Source organism: Mauremys mutica, chromosome 2 (genome assembly GCF_020497125.1).
Source record: "Mauremys mutica isolate MM-2020 ecotype Southern chromosome 2, ASM2049712v1, whole genome shotgun sequence".
Lineage (NCBI taxonomy): Eukaryota > Metazoa > Chordata > Testudines > Geoemydidae > Mauremys > Mauremys mutica.
The window spans coordinates 237944741-237963048 of record NC_059073.1 but is presented as its reverse complement, the minus strand read 5'-3'; the positions used below and the strand labels follow the sequence as shown (position 1 = coordinate 237963048).

At 41.0% G+C, this 18308-nt stretch overlaps 1 protein-coding gene across 1 annotated transcript; it reads right to left on the bottom strand.

The window, feature by feature from the left end:
* Positions 1 to 1729: 1729 nt before the first annotated feature.
* Positions 1730 to 17970, bottom strand: MACC1 (MET transcriptional regulator MACC1). The gene is made up of 4 exons (XM_045007851.1): positions 17856 to 17970; positions 14085 to 16132; positions 10374 to 10562; positions 1730 to 1942 (listed from the first exon to the last, which is right to left on the bottom strand). Exons 1-4 carry the CDS (start codon positions 17968 to 17970, stop codon positions 1730 to 1732), a joined length of 2565 nt encoding a protein of 854 aa, XP_044863786.1.
* Between the last annotated feature and the right edge of the window lie 338 nt (positions 17971 to 18308).

Here is an 18308-nt window from a genome sequence, read left to right as displayed (position 1 = left end):
TCCATAAGGCAATGCCACGTGTACTGCAGCTTGGTTCTGGCCAATGGTAAGACTTCATTTGAGAGTATCTATTCCGGATTATTTCAGAGCATGTAATCAGTGGAAATCAGGCAAGTATGAATTGCTGCATAAATAAATCATAAATGAACCTAATTTAAACCCTTTTTGTTAACAATAGGACCAGCACGTACCTTTCTTGATAAAATACTAGTTGCCTCTCTCTCCCATTTTCCCTCAGTAATGGCACAGATGAGAATTATGCACAATAATGGCATATACATTCTGTCTCTACCCACCTACCCCCACTTTTCCATTCAAAATAGCTATATAAGAGGCAGTGGCTTATATACAGGATCATATGACATGGCCACCATTCTGATAACTGCTTGGTATGGATCAGCCTTTTTTTATCCGATTCCACTCCTTTTGGGGAGCATGTAAAAGAAAGATTAGTAAAATTCCACTGTGCATTATGTATACAGACTTGGTGGTACAAAGAACAGTGAGCTATTTCCAGATGTGGCCACCAATTTGGGTGCCCCTCTCCCTGAGTGTCCAATTTAGGACACCTATGGCCTTTACAGAAGCACTGAGCTCCTGTTTAGAGTTGGTTAGAAAAAATATTTTGGCAGAATTTGTCTATTCATAAAAATTGCAGTGTTTTGTGGAGAAGGTTCAATTTCAAGAAACTCCTGATGGAGTCCAGGCATCCTGATTTGGGGTGAAAAAATTCCAAAAACAAAAAATTTCATGGAACTGATCTTTGGTTTCCCAGCCAGCTTGACTGCCATTGACTTCCATTGGAGTTACAAGAGCTCACCACACCTGAAAATCAAACTGAAGGTGTCTTCTTCTGGACACCCAAAACCCAAGGAACTTGCAGTGAGGCCCCCAATACTGCAACTGATTATGAAAAGGCACAGCAGTGTGAACATAAGAATGGCCATACTGGCTCAGACCAAAGGTCCATCTAGCCCAGTATCTTCCCTTCTGACAGCGGCCAATGCCAGGTGCCCCCAAGGGAATGAACAGAACAGGTAATCATCAAGTGATCCATCCTCTGTCTCCCATTCCCAGCTTCTGGCAAATAGAGGCTAGGGACACCATCCCTGCCCATCCTGGCTAATAGCCATTGGTGGACCTATCCTCCATGAATTTATCTAGTTCCGTTATGAACCCTGTTGTAGTCTTGGCCTTCACAACATCCTCTGTGCTTGCATGGCCCCATTGACTCCAATAGGTCTTCCACATGGGCTCAGCGGCTAATCCTTCTGTTGTAACTTGCAGGATTGGAGCCCAAATTGTCACTTTTGAAAATTTTGGGTATACTGAGTGAATATTATCAGAGCAGCCCAGAACATGTGGAGCTTAATAGACCTCAAAATAAAAAAGTTGGCTTTATTATAAGCTATAGTTGTAGTCTTGTGAATTTTTCATTTAGGAATTGGTCCATGGAATTAAAATCTTTTCAAGGACCTAATTCACCTTCCAACTCCAATTTCACCCCTGCATGGTCCTCAGAATATTATTCTGCATGCCCTGAAGGTCCTTCAGATAAATTGTGTTCACGTGGTCTGTGCTGTATGTAACACATATAAGTGCAGAAAAAATGAGCTAAAATGAAAGGATCTGTTCTCTTTAGGAAAATCAGGGTCTTAAAAATAATTGACGAGTATAAAAATCAACACCATAGTTTTCCAATAGATAGTCCATAAAAGAATTTGGGATTCTAGTCTTCCTCCTTCTTGGGGAAAGCATTTGCCCTTAAGATCTCCATGCAGTTCACTAGAATCAAAGCTCCAGTTAACTCTCGCCACTGTTTGGTCAAAGGGTTTTTCATTTTGTCCAAAGCTGACTGCAGGTCTTGTAACACGTCTCTATAGCTGTCCCCATAGTGAGCGCCCCACGTGTACAGAAAATCGTATGCAGGTTTCCACATCATCTGCAAAGAATTTTTTTTTTTTAATATTAGGAGAAAACAAACAATGTACAATGACTTTCTAGATCTACTATAAGGGCATAGTAATTAAAAAGTTATAGAAAAGGAAACAAATTAACTTTTATTCTTTGAGCACATTGAAGTACTTTCTCATGTAAAGCATGTTCAGATAAAAACTGCATTGTCCCATTTACGCTGTCGCTTTTCTATAGATATGGACGTTTTAGTGAAATAAGTAGCAATAAACAGATAGTGTCCCTTTAAATGAAGAATCTATCAAATTGACAACCATAATTCTGTCTGAACAATTTGTATCTAGTATAGTTAGAAGTAATGCCAAATATCATTAACAGTGAAAAGATGGGGGCGGGGATTTTCTTGTTTCACTTTAATGTGTGCATTCAACAGCAGTTTGCAGATGGTGAACTTCATTATTCTGTTGATGGTCAGTTGCACTTCTTGTCTTGGGAATCAGAATTATGGTGTCTCCCTCATGCACTACTCAGATTGGAGCTTATATACCTGCTTTGCCAGAGGGTGAGAGCAGCGGAAAGGTTGAAACTGAAGAGCCAGTAGGCAGGTGAGGGTCCAGAAAAGAAGAAAGGAGGGGTAGGCCTAAGCATATTTGGAATTTTGCTCTCTGTGGCTTTGATCCTTGAAACACTGAAGTCACTAGAACGTAGAGGTTTGCCTATCAGATGCTTATAAATATCAGCAAGGGAGTAGAAAAACCTTTATAAAAACTTAAAACCAAAAATCAGGACATACAATCTATCCTCAACTTCTATTAATTTAAAAAAAATTCAAGTCAATAGTGCCCCTTCTAAAGTATCCCTTCACGTTTCGTTCAGGACAAGCCAAGTTTATGGGGCAGGGCCGCAGCTGTTGTAAATGGTCAGAGCTCCATTGAAGTCATTGGGCCTATGACAATTTTCACCAGCTGAAGATCTGCCCCTAGATCTTTTAAAGTGCTGATAGACACGGGGGTGGGGGTGGGGGCAATCTCTGAAGGACTTCCAGATCAAATTCCCGCCTTTTGCTTGGTTTACAAATAAAAAGATTGTTTTCCTTGCTGCTACTTCTGCAAACTTAAACTGGGCTGTGAATGTCAGGCTGTGTTCTCTATGGCTTGCTGATCAACATCACTAATAAAGATTCTGCAACTGGAACTTAGTTAGCAATTGCGTAGCTGGTGCATAAGGCAGGATGGAATCCAACTCTCTTTCCCAACTCTCTTTCTCTGCTGTGTTAATGGGAATATAACACTGCAGTAAGCAGATAGGGCTCTGTGAGAGAGGCTACGCAGAAACGGTACTTTCTGATTATTCCTGCACTTTAGTAGGCTTCTATTGTAGGATATTGTTACTCCTTTTTGACCTAACCAGCTAGCCAATTTTGAGGGTCCTGAGGCTTGTTCTCCTGAGGAGGAGAAATTGAAGATTGATGCAATCATATTTATTTACAATGGCTGTACACAGTCCTGACCCTGAACACAGAAGGAATCAAACCACAGCGGACAGTTTCTTTGCTCACAACTCCTGCCAGCACTTAGCCCAAAAGTTGTCGCTCAACCTTTTCTCAATATCATCAGTGCTTCTGTGGCAGTAGCTTTCTGCTACTTCTCTCACAGAGACACACACATCCATCAAACAAACCCCCTCCACCCACATAGCTCTATTTCTGACAAGCCTTGGGTGTCCTTGTGTTTTGGATGAAGGCTCCTAATGCTTCAGCGATCCAGTTCCATAATAATAATAGAAGTACTTCGCTCTTATAGAGCATCAGTAGATCTCAAAGTGCTTTTCAAATTATCACCATTTTACAAAAGGGGATACTGAGGCACAGAAAGGGGCCATGACTTGCCCAAGGTTATCCTGCAGACCAGTGGCAAGGCTGGGAACTGAATCCAGGTCTCCTGAGTCCATAAAGGAACTTAACTGTTTCTTACAATCAGGCCTAAGTGGTCATATAGTGAGAGGTGATCTTTCATGGATTGAAGGGCCCTGAATGATTATTCATTACTAATATTAGTTTTGAATTTAAATACACGGATGCTTTTTTCATTATCTAGCCAATGTTACAGGTGGCTAAATAGTATTCAGCAAATAATCGATTCAATTAATGTTTCCTGTTAATTGTCCAATTATTATTCACAAATCATTCCCCACCCCAGGTCCAGTTATTGGGCCAGCTACAGTCACGAATTAGAAACTAGTTATGAGTGAGGGCTCTGGGTTGTAATACAGTGTTCTGTATCAGAAGTCTCTGCTATCTGTTAAGTATATTAAGAAATGAGTATTAGCAATCACTTTTAAAATAATTTGTCAGATGTGTGATAATATTGTGAAGATACTTAGGGTGAAATCCTGCGCCTACTGAAGTTAATGATAGTACATTTTCATCCTGACCTCTGATTTTTGTATGAATAATTTCATGTATGCATGTGGCATTTTGTGAGCACAAAATTAGAGGACTGTGTTTTAAATGTTTTTCACCCTGTGAGGTGTTGGACACACCCTAAGTTTGTTGACTTTTAGGCCTGGTCTAAACTGGGGGGGGGGGTTCGAACTAAGGTACGCAAGTTCAGCTACGCGAATAGTGTAGCTGAACTCGAAGTACCTTAGTTCAAAGTACTTACCCGTCCTCACGGCGCGGGATCGAAGTCCACGGCTCCCCCGTCGACTCTGCCACCGCCGTTCGCGGTGGTGGAGTTCCGGAGTCGACGGGAGCGTGTTCGGAGTTCGATATATTGCGTCTAGATGAGACGCGATATATCGAACTCCGAGAAGTCGATCGCTACCCGCCGACCCAGGCGGGTAGTATGGACGTACCCTTAGAGAAGGAAAATTTAGCAAGCCCCATCTCATTCCCTAGGCTTTTCACGAGGAGTTGATTATAGAAGAATAAGGGTGTTAAGAAGAATTGGATTTAGTCCTACATTCTGGTGGGTTGTAAGTCTCTTTTGGATTGACACTGTTTCCAGCTAGATATCTTTGCAGTTGTACCTTTAAAATATTGTATGCTGGCTTTTTTAGTACACAGTCATCTAGGATTGCTCCATAATCATCCCAATAAATAAATGATTAAACAAACTGATAGACTGGCGTAGCTTTTCCTACAATGTTCTTTTTTTAAAATATATGTTGCTATTTTTATGTTGCAAGTAGCTATACTATGTTTGCAGCAGCCAGCATTGCTGCACAGCAGAGAATTTTGTATGTAGTTTAACATCAAGAATATACAAATCTCTTGAAAATAAGAGACGTGGGTGTTGAGCCAACATAATCTGTGTGTGTGTTGTCGCGCCGCCCCCCGTCCCGGCTAAACAAGGACAGCTATTTGTTTGCAGCAAATATTTCATTTGATGTTTCATAGTGGCAGTTTAATACTACCAGGATTGGCATCAAAGTTTGATTAATATCTCTACATGATGTCACTATAGCCAGAGAAGGAATAAGACTGTTGTACAATTTAGTTCCTTTTTGTGTCAAATCATATTCTCTGTATAGTGCAGGCTGCAAACTAAATGCAATTTTCCTTCTAAGATTTGAAATGTATCTTATCAAAGTCACAGTCTGCCAGTGTTGAAGCATAGGCCTAGCCATACAAATGAGAGCAGCAGCATACATTTGAAAACCCAAAGGGCATTCTTCTTAAACTTTCGATGGGAACATGATAACTATTACATTTTCCCTGAAAGTTCAGTGTACGTTCAGTTGTTGACAGTGAGTCTGGTGAGAAATGTTTATTACGCCTCCCAAAACTACTTGCATTGTGTCAGATTTGCTTTGATGAGAGAAGAACAACATAATCAGTTAAAATGAAATAACGTAGTTTTTGAATTCTGCTTTGGGAAATCATTTAATATAAAAATGACAATATGAAGATGTCTCTCAAAGATGTACTGATTCCTTGGTAGTGCAAATGGAAAAGAAAAATAATATAATTGAATAGGCCATAAATTACCAGTGTGTCTTGTATCTGAAAAGGAGACCTCAGACCTAAATAGTCTTAAGGCAGCAATCTAGGTTTTTGCAGCTTTCAGGCTCCAAAAAGTAATTCTACACAGGAACTGAGTGAGCATGAAGACTGAGCTACTTTCTCAATGCAAGAATTAGTCCCTCTGGAAAAGGGACTTTCAACCTCACTCACAGTGTAGACCTCATCTTCCTAGAGACTGCAATGTGGACCGTCTCATTTGCAATCATGAAAATCATTGCCCCACAACTGAAATTGTAGAACATCCCAGTAGCAAGTACACACACACAAAATACAGTGTTGGAGTATTATTAGCTATTGAGCATCTGGATACAAGGAAGGAAGGTAGCAGCGTGTGCCGAGCCAACTCTCTCTGAGGACAACTAGCATGTGCTCCATAGACCATCAGTGGCCCGTGGACCACACTTTGAGAACAGCTACTCTAAAAAAAGGATTGAGGTACATTGATGACCAGAAGGGGATATCTGACAGTGCTTCTACACATAGTACACCTAAGGATTTCATTTTCCACAGCTGCCAGTGTGGCAACTGCCACAAACAATGCATGTGCTGTTTTTAAAGTTTACACCAAAGGAAAGGTGTTTTTGTCACCTAGTTAATCTTTAATTTTAGTACCATGCATGGCCATGTGGGCTTTATGAAAATGGGCACCTACTTCTCTTTAAATGGTTTATTCTCTATCATTTTATTTAGTATTTATATAGCACCATAAGTCTGCATGGCACAGGAGAGAAATTAAAAAGTTCTGCTTCTGCTCTGAGTTACACAGGGGAAAATCTGAAGGAACACCATAAAAATCAGTGGATTTACATCTGTGGAGGCAAAAATAGAATCCGACCTATTGTCCCTACCTCAGAGAGCTTACAGTCTGTTAGACATATGCAGAAGGGTTGTTGTCTGTGCAGACTGTGAAGAACTTCAAAAAGATCTCACAAAACTAAGTGATTGGGCAACAAAATGGCAAATGAAATTTAAGGTGGATAAATATAAAGTATTGCACATTGGAAAAAATAACCCCAACTATACATACAATATGATGGGGGTTAATTTAGCTACAACTAATCAGGAAAAAGATCTTGGAGTCATTGTGGACAGTTCTCTGAAGATGTCCACGCAGTGTGCAGAGGCAGTCAAAAAAGCAAACAGGATGTTAGGAATCATTAAAAAGGGGATAGAGAATAAGACGGAGAATATATTTTTGCCCTTATATAAATCGATGGTACGCCCTCATCTTGAATATTGTGTACAGATGTGGTCGCCTCATCTCAAAAAAAATATACGGCACTAGAAAGGGTTTAGAGAAGGGCAACTAAAATGATTAGGGGTTTGTAGAGGGTCCCATATGAGGAGAGATTAAAGAGGCTAGGACTTTTCAGCTTGGAAAAGAGGCAACTAAAGGGGATATGATAGAGGTATATAAAATTATGAGTGATGTGGAGAAAGTAATAAGGAAAAGTTATTTACTTATTCCCATAATAAAAGATCTAGGGGTCACCAAATGAAATTTATGGGCAGCAGGTTTAAAACAAATAAAAGGAAGTTCTTCACACAGTGCACAGTCAACTTGTGGAACTCCTTGCCTGAGGAGGTTGTGAAGGCTAGGACTATAATAGCGTTTAAAAGAGAACTGGATAAATTCATGGAAGTTAAGTCCATTAATGGCTATTAGCCACGATGGGTAAGGAATGGTGTCCCTAGACTGTTTGTTTGTCAGAGGGTGGAGCTAGATGGCAGGAGAGAGATCACTTGATCATTACCTGTTAGGTTCACTCCCTCTGGGGCACCTGGCATTGGCCACTGTCGGTAGACAGGATACTGGGCTAGATGGACCTTTGGTCTGACCCATTACGGCCGTTCTTATGTTCTTATGTCAACAGATGAAGGCAGGGCAGGAAAGAGAGGAATAAGCACTATAGCAAGTCAGATGCTGAAATATGATGAACATTTAAGGGACGATTCTGCTGCTGTCTGAAACTCAGACCTCATTTTTTACCTATTTCCCAAGTTGCATCCCATGCTCTTCCCATTCTTCTTGCCTCACTGCTCCCTTTCCCTCCTCTTCTTCCTCATGTCTTTATAGCTGTGCTCTCCCTGCCCTGTATGTGCTTGAATGCATCCTTTCTGTCCTGCAAAATCCTTTTTCAAACCCACTTCTTTTAGTTAGCTTTCCACTGCTAGTGCCTACTCCCCAACTAACTTTCCACTTAACAGCCCCAGCACTGTTTGTTCCACTTTTGCCTTACCTCCTTCTAAAATTCCAAAACCAAACAGAAAATAATCACTAATGACTACACAGGCACAGAACCTTGAAAGTGAGGACAAGGAGTTTCAATTTGACACTGATAGAAACTGAGCCACTCAAATGATTTAAAGGGTTGGGGTTACAAGATCAGCCTGGCAGGAAAGGATGATCATTCTAGGCAACATGCTGCAGATAAAACAGAGGGAAGAGGGGAAGGATCAGGGATTCCAAAAGGCAGGTGGTGTACACCAGGGGTGAGGGAGAAGGAATGAGATTGCTGTCAACCACATGTGAGGAGAGAAAGAAAGAGAGGAGCAAAAAATTACTGTAAATTGTGAGCTTGAATGATTGAGAAAAGAGCAGAGATTCCAACGGTGGTGAGAAAAAGAGGCATTACAGGAGACGTGATGAGTTCAGATTTTGCCATGTACAGTTTGTGGAAGTACCAAGATATCAAGACAGGAGAGATGCCAGAAAGAGGGGAAGAGATGGAAGCCTAGTCAGAGAGAAAGAGATCAGAATGGAGCGGCAAATTTGAGTATCTCTAGAAGTGCTGGAGGAGTGCATGAGGCTGTTCAGAAGAAAAACTTGGCTGAGAACAGAATCCTGGAAATCATCAACTAATAAGGACAAGTAGGAGATAGAGGATCCACTGAATGAATACACATCCATGAAGTAGGAGAACCAAGAAGTTATGGAAAGTGAAGAAAGGAGGAGGGTCTTAAGGAGATGTGGGTGTTAAAAACATGATGTTAAAGACACCTGAGAAATGAAGAATACTTCACTCTTACTTAGCACTTTTCATCTACATAGCTCACAAGCTTTATTGAGGACAGGGAAGGCTCTAGGCATTTTGCCACCCCAAGCACGGCAGGCAGGCTGCCTTCGGTGGCTTGCCTGCAGGAGGTCCCCAGTCCCGTGAATTCGGCGGCAGCCTGTGGGAGGTCTGCTGAAGCCGCGGGACCAGTGGACCCTCCACAGGCATGCCGCCGAAGGCAGCCTGCCTGCTGCCCTCGCAGCGACCGGCAGAGCGCCCCCTCGGCTGGCCGCCCCAAGTACGCACTTGGCGTGCTGGTGCCTGGAGCCACCCCTGATTGCGGAGGATAAGTATCATTAGGCCCATTGCAGAGAGTAAGACTAAGGCACAGAGTCTTGCCCAAGGTCACAGAACGGGACAGGAGAGTCACAGAGTTAGGAATAGAACCAGGTCTCCTGACTTCCAGTCCAGTTCCCCATTCACTAAACCATCCCTCCTCCCTTAGACCAGTGGTTCTCAACCTTTTTCTTTCTGAGGCCTCCAAAACATGCTAAAAACTCCATGGCCCACCTGTGCCACAACAACTGTTTCTCTGCATATCCAGTAGATTAAAAACCAGGCCCAGCATTAGGGGGTAGCAAGCAGGACAATTGCCCCGTGAAGCTAAGTTGCTCCGGCTTTGGCTTCAGGCCTAGGCAGTGGTGCTCAGGCTTCAGCTTTCTGTCCTGGGTCCCACTGAGTCTATTGCCAACCCTGCTCTGTGGTTAATTTTGGCAGAACCCCTGAAACCTGCTCACAGCCTCAGAGGGGCCCTGGTTGAGAACCACTGCCTTAGACTCAGAAAGTAAGTGGCTTTTGTTAAGGCCCTTTACTGTGAAGAGAGCAGGAATATGACTGGTGGGAGCGGAGATCAAGAAAACACTTGAATGAAAGGCAGAAGTTCTCTGGGAATAGATAGTTCATCTCAGGAGCTTTGAAATGAAGCAAGCCCCAAGGAAGATGAAGGAGAGTGAAGTGAGGGCTAACTTGTGCAAGGAAACAACATGCTGAAGACAAAGAAAAGGAGCCAGAGATGACTGATAAGAGAGAGGGAAGGAAAAAGGCTGATTATGAGGGAGGAAGAATGGGCATGGGGTGGAGGAAATCAGCTGATGTTTAAGGTGGACAGAAGCAAAGATTTCAGAGTAAATTCTTATTTATTATTTGATTACAGTAGTTCCAAAGGCCTCTGTTGAGATTTCTAGGCACCCTATAAACAAATAGTGAGAGATAATCCCTGCCCTGAGGAGCTTACAGTTTAAACAGGGAGACAATCAAAGGAGGGTGGGGTGGGCTACACAAGGAGGGGAAGAAAGGCTCACACAGTATTTGCACATAGAAAAATGTGCTGTAAACATTTTAGCAAGGCTGTGCAAGAAAAGAGCAGGAAGGCTTACCTCCAGGGCAACTTCTCCACTTCTGTCTCGGTGAGGTACTTCATAAGCCTCAATCTGTTGTTTTGTGAGTCGGGCTAATCTTTCTGCCAGCTCTCTCCAGCATTTGCCAAGCTTGACAGCCGAAGTCAAAAGGACAGTGTCCTGGGTAAGACGGGCTACTAATCCTTGGCAATCTAACTTCAGAAGTGCCTGCAGTCACAATTTTTAGAATCAAGCTTGGTCAGTATTTGAGAGCAAATAATTATTGTTTGTTCCTGTAACTATCCAGTAGATCTTTTCAAACGTTAAGAAAGGCTAAACCTTTTTAGGTTCTTTATAAAAAAGTAACTGTGTTTACACCTTTGGTACAAAAAGAGATTGCCAATATTTTTTATCGGAAAGGTGCCCATAAGCTCAAGAAAAAAATTAAATTGGCATCCCATTGCTTCTGCATTCCAGTGTCGGTTGAATTCTGCCAAGTTTGAGGATCCTGAAGGGAAAATAGCCTTCTCCAACATAAATATTTGGGACCTAAAATTTAGCTTCATGAACCTTAAAAATGAAATCAGAGCATTGGTATAATAAGGTGCGGTCCTTGTTCCATTTCTTTTCCAGAAAATCACTGATTACATTGGCCAGAGCATTTTAATTTCATCCCTCCGAATACCTGATAATTTGCTGACTATGATTCCAACTTACAAGGACACAAAAAGGGAAAACAAAACATGTTATTTGGAACAAAGCAAATTAAGATGGTTCCAGTAGAAAAGTCCTGAAATTAATACATGTTATATTTCTACTTTCTTATTGGCTTAGATTAGAGCTGGGTGGAAAAAATATTTTTTTTCTGCAGAAAATTTTCTATGGAAAATATCGACTGTTCAGTGAAATACCAAAAACCAAAATATTGCAGCCAAAAATTTAAGTTTTTGGTTTTCAGATGTTCAGTTTTTTGGCAAGTATAAACATGTTCTGCAGAAAGCAGATACTTTTCAGGAAATTTTGTTTAGCTAAAAACCCAATTTTCTGTTAAAAAAAAATCAGTTTTGAGGGAAAATTTTCAGTGGGATGCAGTTTGTGGGGCTGAATGAAACCCCTGATCTGTGTTGCCAGACCTTTTATGGGCAGGAGTAATTTGACACAAATAGTAATAGTGTTCATTGCTAGTTGCAAATTTCATATAGAATGATTATAGCTTTGGTTCTGAAGTCCTTACTCAGGCAAAACTCCAATTTAAAGCACTGGGAGTTTTGCCTATGTCTGGATTTCAGGACTAACGCTCAGATTACTAAATAAAGCACCATTATGAATTTTGCACTTTACTGCTTTAATGTTCCTGCCTCTATAAATAACTTTCTATGTTCCTTGTTGCATTGAATGGTGTAGGGAAGGGGAATCTCACAAGTTACATATAAAGGACCAAATCCCGAATCCCCAGACCAAAGTACAAAAAAATGAGGGGCTGGGGGCATGGAAACCTCCTTTTTCCTCCCATCTCAAAAAGCATCGACATAGCTGACCCAAAACTGCCACCTCTCAGGCTTCAAGTAGCATCCAGCCCTCCTTCTCACAGGGTTTTCTGGACAGCTTATCAGCATATTAACAAAATAACTTGCCATATTGCTGCCTCTCCTGCTCACGTCGCCTATTAAATGCTCCTGTACATTGCTGTGGAGACAGCTACAGCAGAACATGTGGTTGGTCCATCCCTCTTTCTCCTGACCTCTGCTCAGACTTCTCTCTTCCCCACATAGCAGAACTGACAGTGTTACCACAGTTTTGTGCCCTCTTTGCAAGGTGGGAGTCATAGGTTTTGTCCAGAGTTCCTAAATCCATCACATTAGATTTAGGAGATTCTAAGTTGTGCTACGCTGGTGCATATCCACAGTAAACTCCTCTGAAGTCAGTACAATGAAAAGCAGAGTTTGGCCCAGTATGCCTAATCTGCATACTTTTTGGCTAGCTGGATAGGTCTAACCTATTGCTCAAAATACAAATGCAATTTTTACATATGCTTCATTGAGCAGCACTGGACCCTGTCTGTTGAAGAACTGGGATTCATCTGATTTTAAACGTTAAAAAGACCTTCCCATAAGTGGCATGGGTGATTTTATATCTATAACTGTAGCTTTTATAAAGGCAGCAAGCCAAATTGGCATTTCAGAGCTGGAAATTGTACACCATTCACAGATAGGATATCTCCTTAGTCCTCTGATGTTTTTTCCTGGCACCTGTATACATCCCCTGTTTTATAATGAGGTCTTCACACAGCTCTGCCTCCATTTGCTAGGTTGGCTAGTTTCCCCTTATTCTTAATAAAGAATAAACCCAGCGGCGGTCCGGGTCTTCGGCGGCAATTCGTCAGTGGGGGGCCTTTCAGTGCTGCCGAAGACGCAGAGTGACTGAAAGGCCCCCCACCACCGAAATGCCGCTGAAGACCCGGACCGCTGCTGGGTGAGTATAAGTGCCGCAGCTCCCCCGCTTTGCCCCAGGCTCCCTGAATCCTCTGAGCAGCCCTGATTTATCGAGGTCCTTTGGAATGCTGACTTTTCAAAGGATATGGATTAGTTATGTCACGTAGCACTCTCAGTGTGTCTGCAGTACGGGAGTGGCTAAGGGTATGTCTACATTGCAATTAAGCACCCCGGCTGGCCCATGTTAGCTGATTCAGACTTGCAGGGTTCAGGCTATGGAGCTGTTTAATTGCAGGATAGACATTCGTGCTCAGGCTGAAGCTGGGACCCTGCAAAGGGGGAAGGCTTAGTAGAAAAAACTCAGCTGTGAATTCATCAGAGAGCCATTATTATAACAAATATAAAACTTGGCTCTCTGCCATTCCTAAATGAGCTTTGTCTGCTTATCAGTCTAAGGGCCCCAGGCAGTACCCTCAACTCCACTTTTTCTTGACTTAACAGAAACACTGTTGTATATGTTCACATTTACAGGTGTAGGTTACATGAGGATTTTAAGGTTTGTAATTCAACCATTCACCTGAAAGGCTGAAGTACAGCAATTCTTGAAGAAAAACATCACTGAATCCAGTAAGACTTGTTCAGCAAATTGCAAATCTTCCTCATGAAAATCTGAACTTCTAAAAATAATTGTAATGACTTAATTGCCTTTCTTTAAGCAGAAACAACATGGATTATCAAGATGTAAGACATGGGTAGCTTTATACAGAAAATCAAGTCTTCTGTAAATGTGCCATGCTTTCCTTGCCTTAAAAATATAAAAGGATTCTAAGCAGCTAGTTTATGATAGATTTAGGTTTGTAAAGAGATATAGAGCTTTCACTTGTAGGTCACTGGTTCAAATCCAGACTGGACCGATAGTTTAAAAAGTTCCCAATAAAGCAGTGTTTATAAAACACTACTTTTGTGAGAGAAAGTATGGGTTTTAAGGGTATTTTTTTCATAAAAAGTCATGGTTTTTGTCATCCCAGCCAGCTCGCTACTGAGCAATACTCTAATTTTTACAAATTTGACCATATATGGGTTGGATCAATTAACATAAATGTATGTGGTTTGTATTGAATATTGTATTAATTTATGTCGAGTGCTCAAATTTTTTAACTTAGGTGCTTACAGTTTTCAGTTACTGTATTCATATTTGCAAAGATTCACAATACAGTACTAATGTAGTATCATATTTCATTACTTAAAATCATTACTGGCAAACAGTACTCATTTACTATCTATACAAAACAGATGAGTCCACTTGAGTAGTACTTACAACAATAAGCTCATAAAGAAACTGCCTTCTGGGTCTGTTAGCATGGCAATCTTCCTTCAATTTCTTCACCACATATGCAACTCTTTCTGATTCTTTATCTGCTGGTACCTCACTGAAATCATCCAATGACATATGTGAATATCCTAGCACATCAGCCAAAGCTTTCCAGTTGTAAACTCTCTCCGATACCGTGGATAGGACTAAGGAATAGATATATGTCAATTTCTTAAAAGGCAGTGCAATTTGTTCCAAAAGATTCCTGGTTGGCAGCACACTATCAGTGATATCTATAGCTTGTTCTTTTAAAATCACTTTTACATTTTTACAGTGCACTAAACCAATCTTTCTTCGAAGAACCCCCACATACCATTCTTTAACTTTAGTTTGTCCAATGGCTTTCACTTTATCTTCACCAAGAAATGCTATTGTGTCCCCTTTAAAATATTCTAGTAAACAGTCAATCTTATTTTGACGAAACACAGTTTTCAAGGCCACTCCGTAGCTGGTAATATTTAAAGTCTTATCTTGAAACTTGGGGTATTTAACTGTTGGTGTCAGTAAAAAAGGAGCAGATTTGATCTCTTTGCGTTTCTGTAAACGATTTGGCTTACTAGTCATCCCAGTTAACTTTGGAGCTGGATCAGGAGTTGTAATAGGGAACTGGGTCACTAGATTGTTGTTTGGGACTTTAATCTGAACTAGGAATGTGAACAAATGCATTTCCCCAGTTCCCAGTACAGAAAATGGAAACTGCTGGTTGACAACTTCCCCTGCTTTCAACTGCCCTTCTTTAATTTCTTTGCTTTGATCTTCCACCTTCACTTCAAAATCAGGATCACAGGATATCAAAGAAACACTTAGATCTTGTGGCTTATCAAGTAAAAATGTATGCTTTCCCCACAGATTAAACACCACTGGTGGCATGCTCTTTCCACCCTTTTTAATGTCACAAACTGTGAGTTTTTCTGGAATGTAGTTATGACCAAAGAATGTAAAAACAGCAGTGAAAGAAGGATGAATATGTTTGGGCCCATAAATTCCAATGGAGAGATTTCTGTGGATGTATTCCCAAACAGATGTAGCCAGAGACTGAACTGGGTTCACTTGTACTGCAACCACTATATACATCACCTGACTCAGGTCTGTCAACTTCACTTGTATGGTATCTTTGTAAATGTAGCAGTTGTGTAGCTTTTCAAAAGGACCTTCTTTGTTGAGACTATAAAAACCCATAATTTCAGTCATAACTTGACTGAAAGGATCCTTCTTCACTTCAGCTGCAATTTTCATTTCTACTAAAATAGCTTCCATTGTGTTGAGGTTACTTAAAGTGAGTTCTATCAGTGGGCTCACAGTGCTTGAAAGATCATGATTAAGTGATGGGGGAGGGTTCAGAATAGCCCTTAAACCAACTTCTTGGAATTCCCCAGGTGATACATGACCCTCAGGGATGTGAACAGTGATATCCGAGTCAGGTAGCTGCACTGAACCCCCTTCATGATTCAGTTTACAAACTACATGAGTGTCTGTAGGTTGTGTTTGTGCCCATCCAGGACTATGACTCATCACATCCAAATCTAGACAAGATCGGGCCAGCTGTCGATGACTCAACCAAGCCATTTTGTAGGCTTCACGGTCATTTTGAAGCCATTCCATGTCTGCAGCTAAAATCTGGTCAGAGGGTGCTGTGGTGTCAGGATCAAATCTTTTGGCATCTACAATGTCCAAAAGCTCAGAGGCACTCTTAGATCTCCCAGTTTTCCCTGCTGAAGCCTTTCTTAGAAGATGATCAATATCTAGCTCATCACCTGATGAAGCAAAAGAATCCCTGTTGCTTGAATCTCTGGAGAACAGATAGGGGTCTTCTTTTAAGATAGAAATGTGTTTATTGTTCTTGTCACTGTTACTTAACTGAGCTACATCATATACAAATGGGTTGGATGCTGACAGTTCATTCCGGAAAGGATTAGTCTTGGAAACAGTCTGAGCATGTTGTTTGAACACCTCAGGCCAGTCAATGATTGAATCCAATGTATTCTCTTCATCATCTGTTTTTTAAAAAAAATGAGATAATTATTCCTATCCATACTCAAACCATATTTATTGGACAAAATGGGCCAAATTCATCTCTGCAGTAAACCTATTGATGTAGTTACAGTACACTAAGGCTAAATTTATCCCAAGTTAAAATTTGTGTAGTGTGTAAGTCATGTAGGGTCAGTTTATACCTTCATATTGCTTTTAAGGTTTTAAACATAACCAACAGAGTGTCAATAATGTATTAGTATTTAAATTAGGATTAAAGAAGAAATATTAACAAAAAAGCACCAATAAATTAGTCCTTATAATAGGGCCTGATATTGCAAGATGTGGAGTATCTGCAGCATGCTTCTGAGCACCTGCAATTCCCAGTAGTATTAATGGGAGTTGAGGAGCAGATCCTTAGACTGTGTATTCTAATGAATGTCGTCCACTAGGAAAAGCCATTGGCATTTTTTGCTAAGTGGCTTGCTGTGTGCAGAAATACAGTGGCTGACGCTTACATCTTGGAAACTACCATATACACATTGTAGAAAAGATCATACAACATTCAGGATTCCCTTTCTTCCTACACCTTAGACTACACCTTAGAAATGCTATTGTTAATTTCATTTGGTTTCAGTCTCAGACGAATTTGTTGATGTTTTCACTGTAACAATTCATAATTCTCACCAGTATAGATTCAAGTACTCATTTTAAATTTGGAATCAACTAAAGAATGAATTTTTCATTTGATTACTTGTATAGAGAAAAGGAATAAAAAGGAGAAAAACTTTATTTCCTATATAGACAATATTTAAATACCCTTTTAGATTGAAATATGTATTGCTAGCAATAAAATCTATTTTACTATATCAATTTGTTATGGATGTCGGGGGATCCTTTTGTGTAGAGCTCATATAAAACCAAAATCCAAATGTGCATGATGACAGCATATGCTGACTAAAGACTCCATTGCACGAGATGCTAATCGCTCCCTGCAAGGAACTGGCTGAGTGATTTCAGCTCCCATTGCCTTATACAGGTTTTCTGCATGCAGAGAATAATATAAATAACAGCAGTGAAAGGGATTCTTCCTCCTTCCCATACACAGCCTGCCAGTAAAGCTCCTTTATCTTTATTTAAAAACCAATGAAAGCAGCAGCTCAGCCTGGTTTTATTTATCTCTTTCAGCACACCCATGCCCCATCCTTAATGTTGTCCCTCCCTATAGGTTACTGTTCCATCCCTAAGGTTTTGTAATTCTTGCAAGTTGAGCAGTCATTATGCCAGCTTCACTCAGCATAGGAGAGGAGTGGGATAGGGTGATATGGAGCTGATTACAGCTTCCTGATCCTCAAGATGAGCTCTGGCCCTAGTGGTACTTACAGCTGCTGCTGGACAAATATCAAAGTGGCACCACTGATGTAAGGTCCTTAATAGATCCTATACTCCCTTTCTCTCTCCCCTGACATGCCCCCTGTAATGCTGGCAGTAACGCAGACCTAGATCTGGTACAATAATACCCAGCAGAGTTCCCCTATTACCAAGGCATTGGAATTAGAATATGGCCCATTACGTTGCCTGAGTAGTGCAAAGGAAACATAATACAAAAGAGAAGCTGTCCTATTGTATTTAAGGCAACATATTTATGAGCAGAGTAGCTCTTGCTTGGATATTGATGCCAAGGGGAGTTTTGCTTGAGTAGAGACTTGCAGGTGTGTTGGCCCTTTGTAATGAATATTAACAGACCTGGCAACTCACAGCTTGTTGAAGGTTTTCTCTTGTCCAAGTCAATCACAGTTCCCTCGGATCGTCTCCGTGCTATCTCTCTCGTGTGAGAGGAAGCTGTTCTGCTAGCAGACATTTTTTTCCTCCTAGGAAATAATAGGGTATGTTAGTGAGTGTACAATTTGAGAAAGGGGAAGCTACTGAAGAATACTTGAGCACCAATCCTACAGTGTGACACATGTGGGCAGACCCTGAGGTTACCTCTTGGGTGCAGGGGTCTTCCCATGTGCATCACATTGCAGGATTGGCGCCTCAATATGTAAATTAAAAGTAAAACCACTATATTAAGGCCCCAATCCAGTAAAGCAGTTATGTCCCATAGGTCATGTGTGTGCTTTGTTGAATTGAGGCTGATTGCCACACAAAAAAAAATCCAATAACTTCAACTTACTGTGTCTCTAAGGAAAAATATTT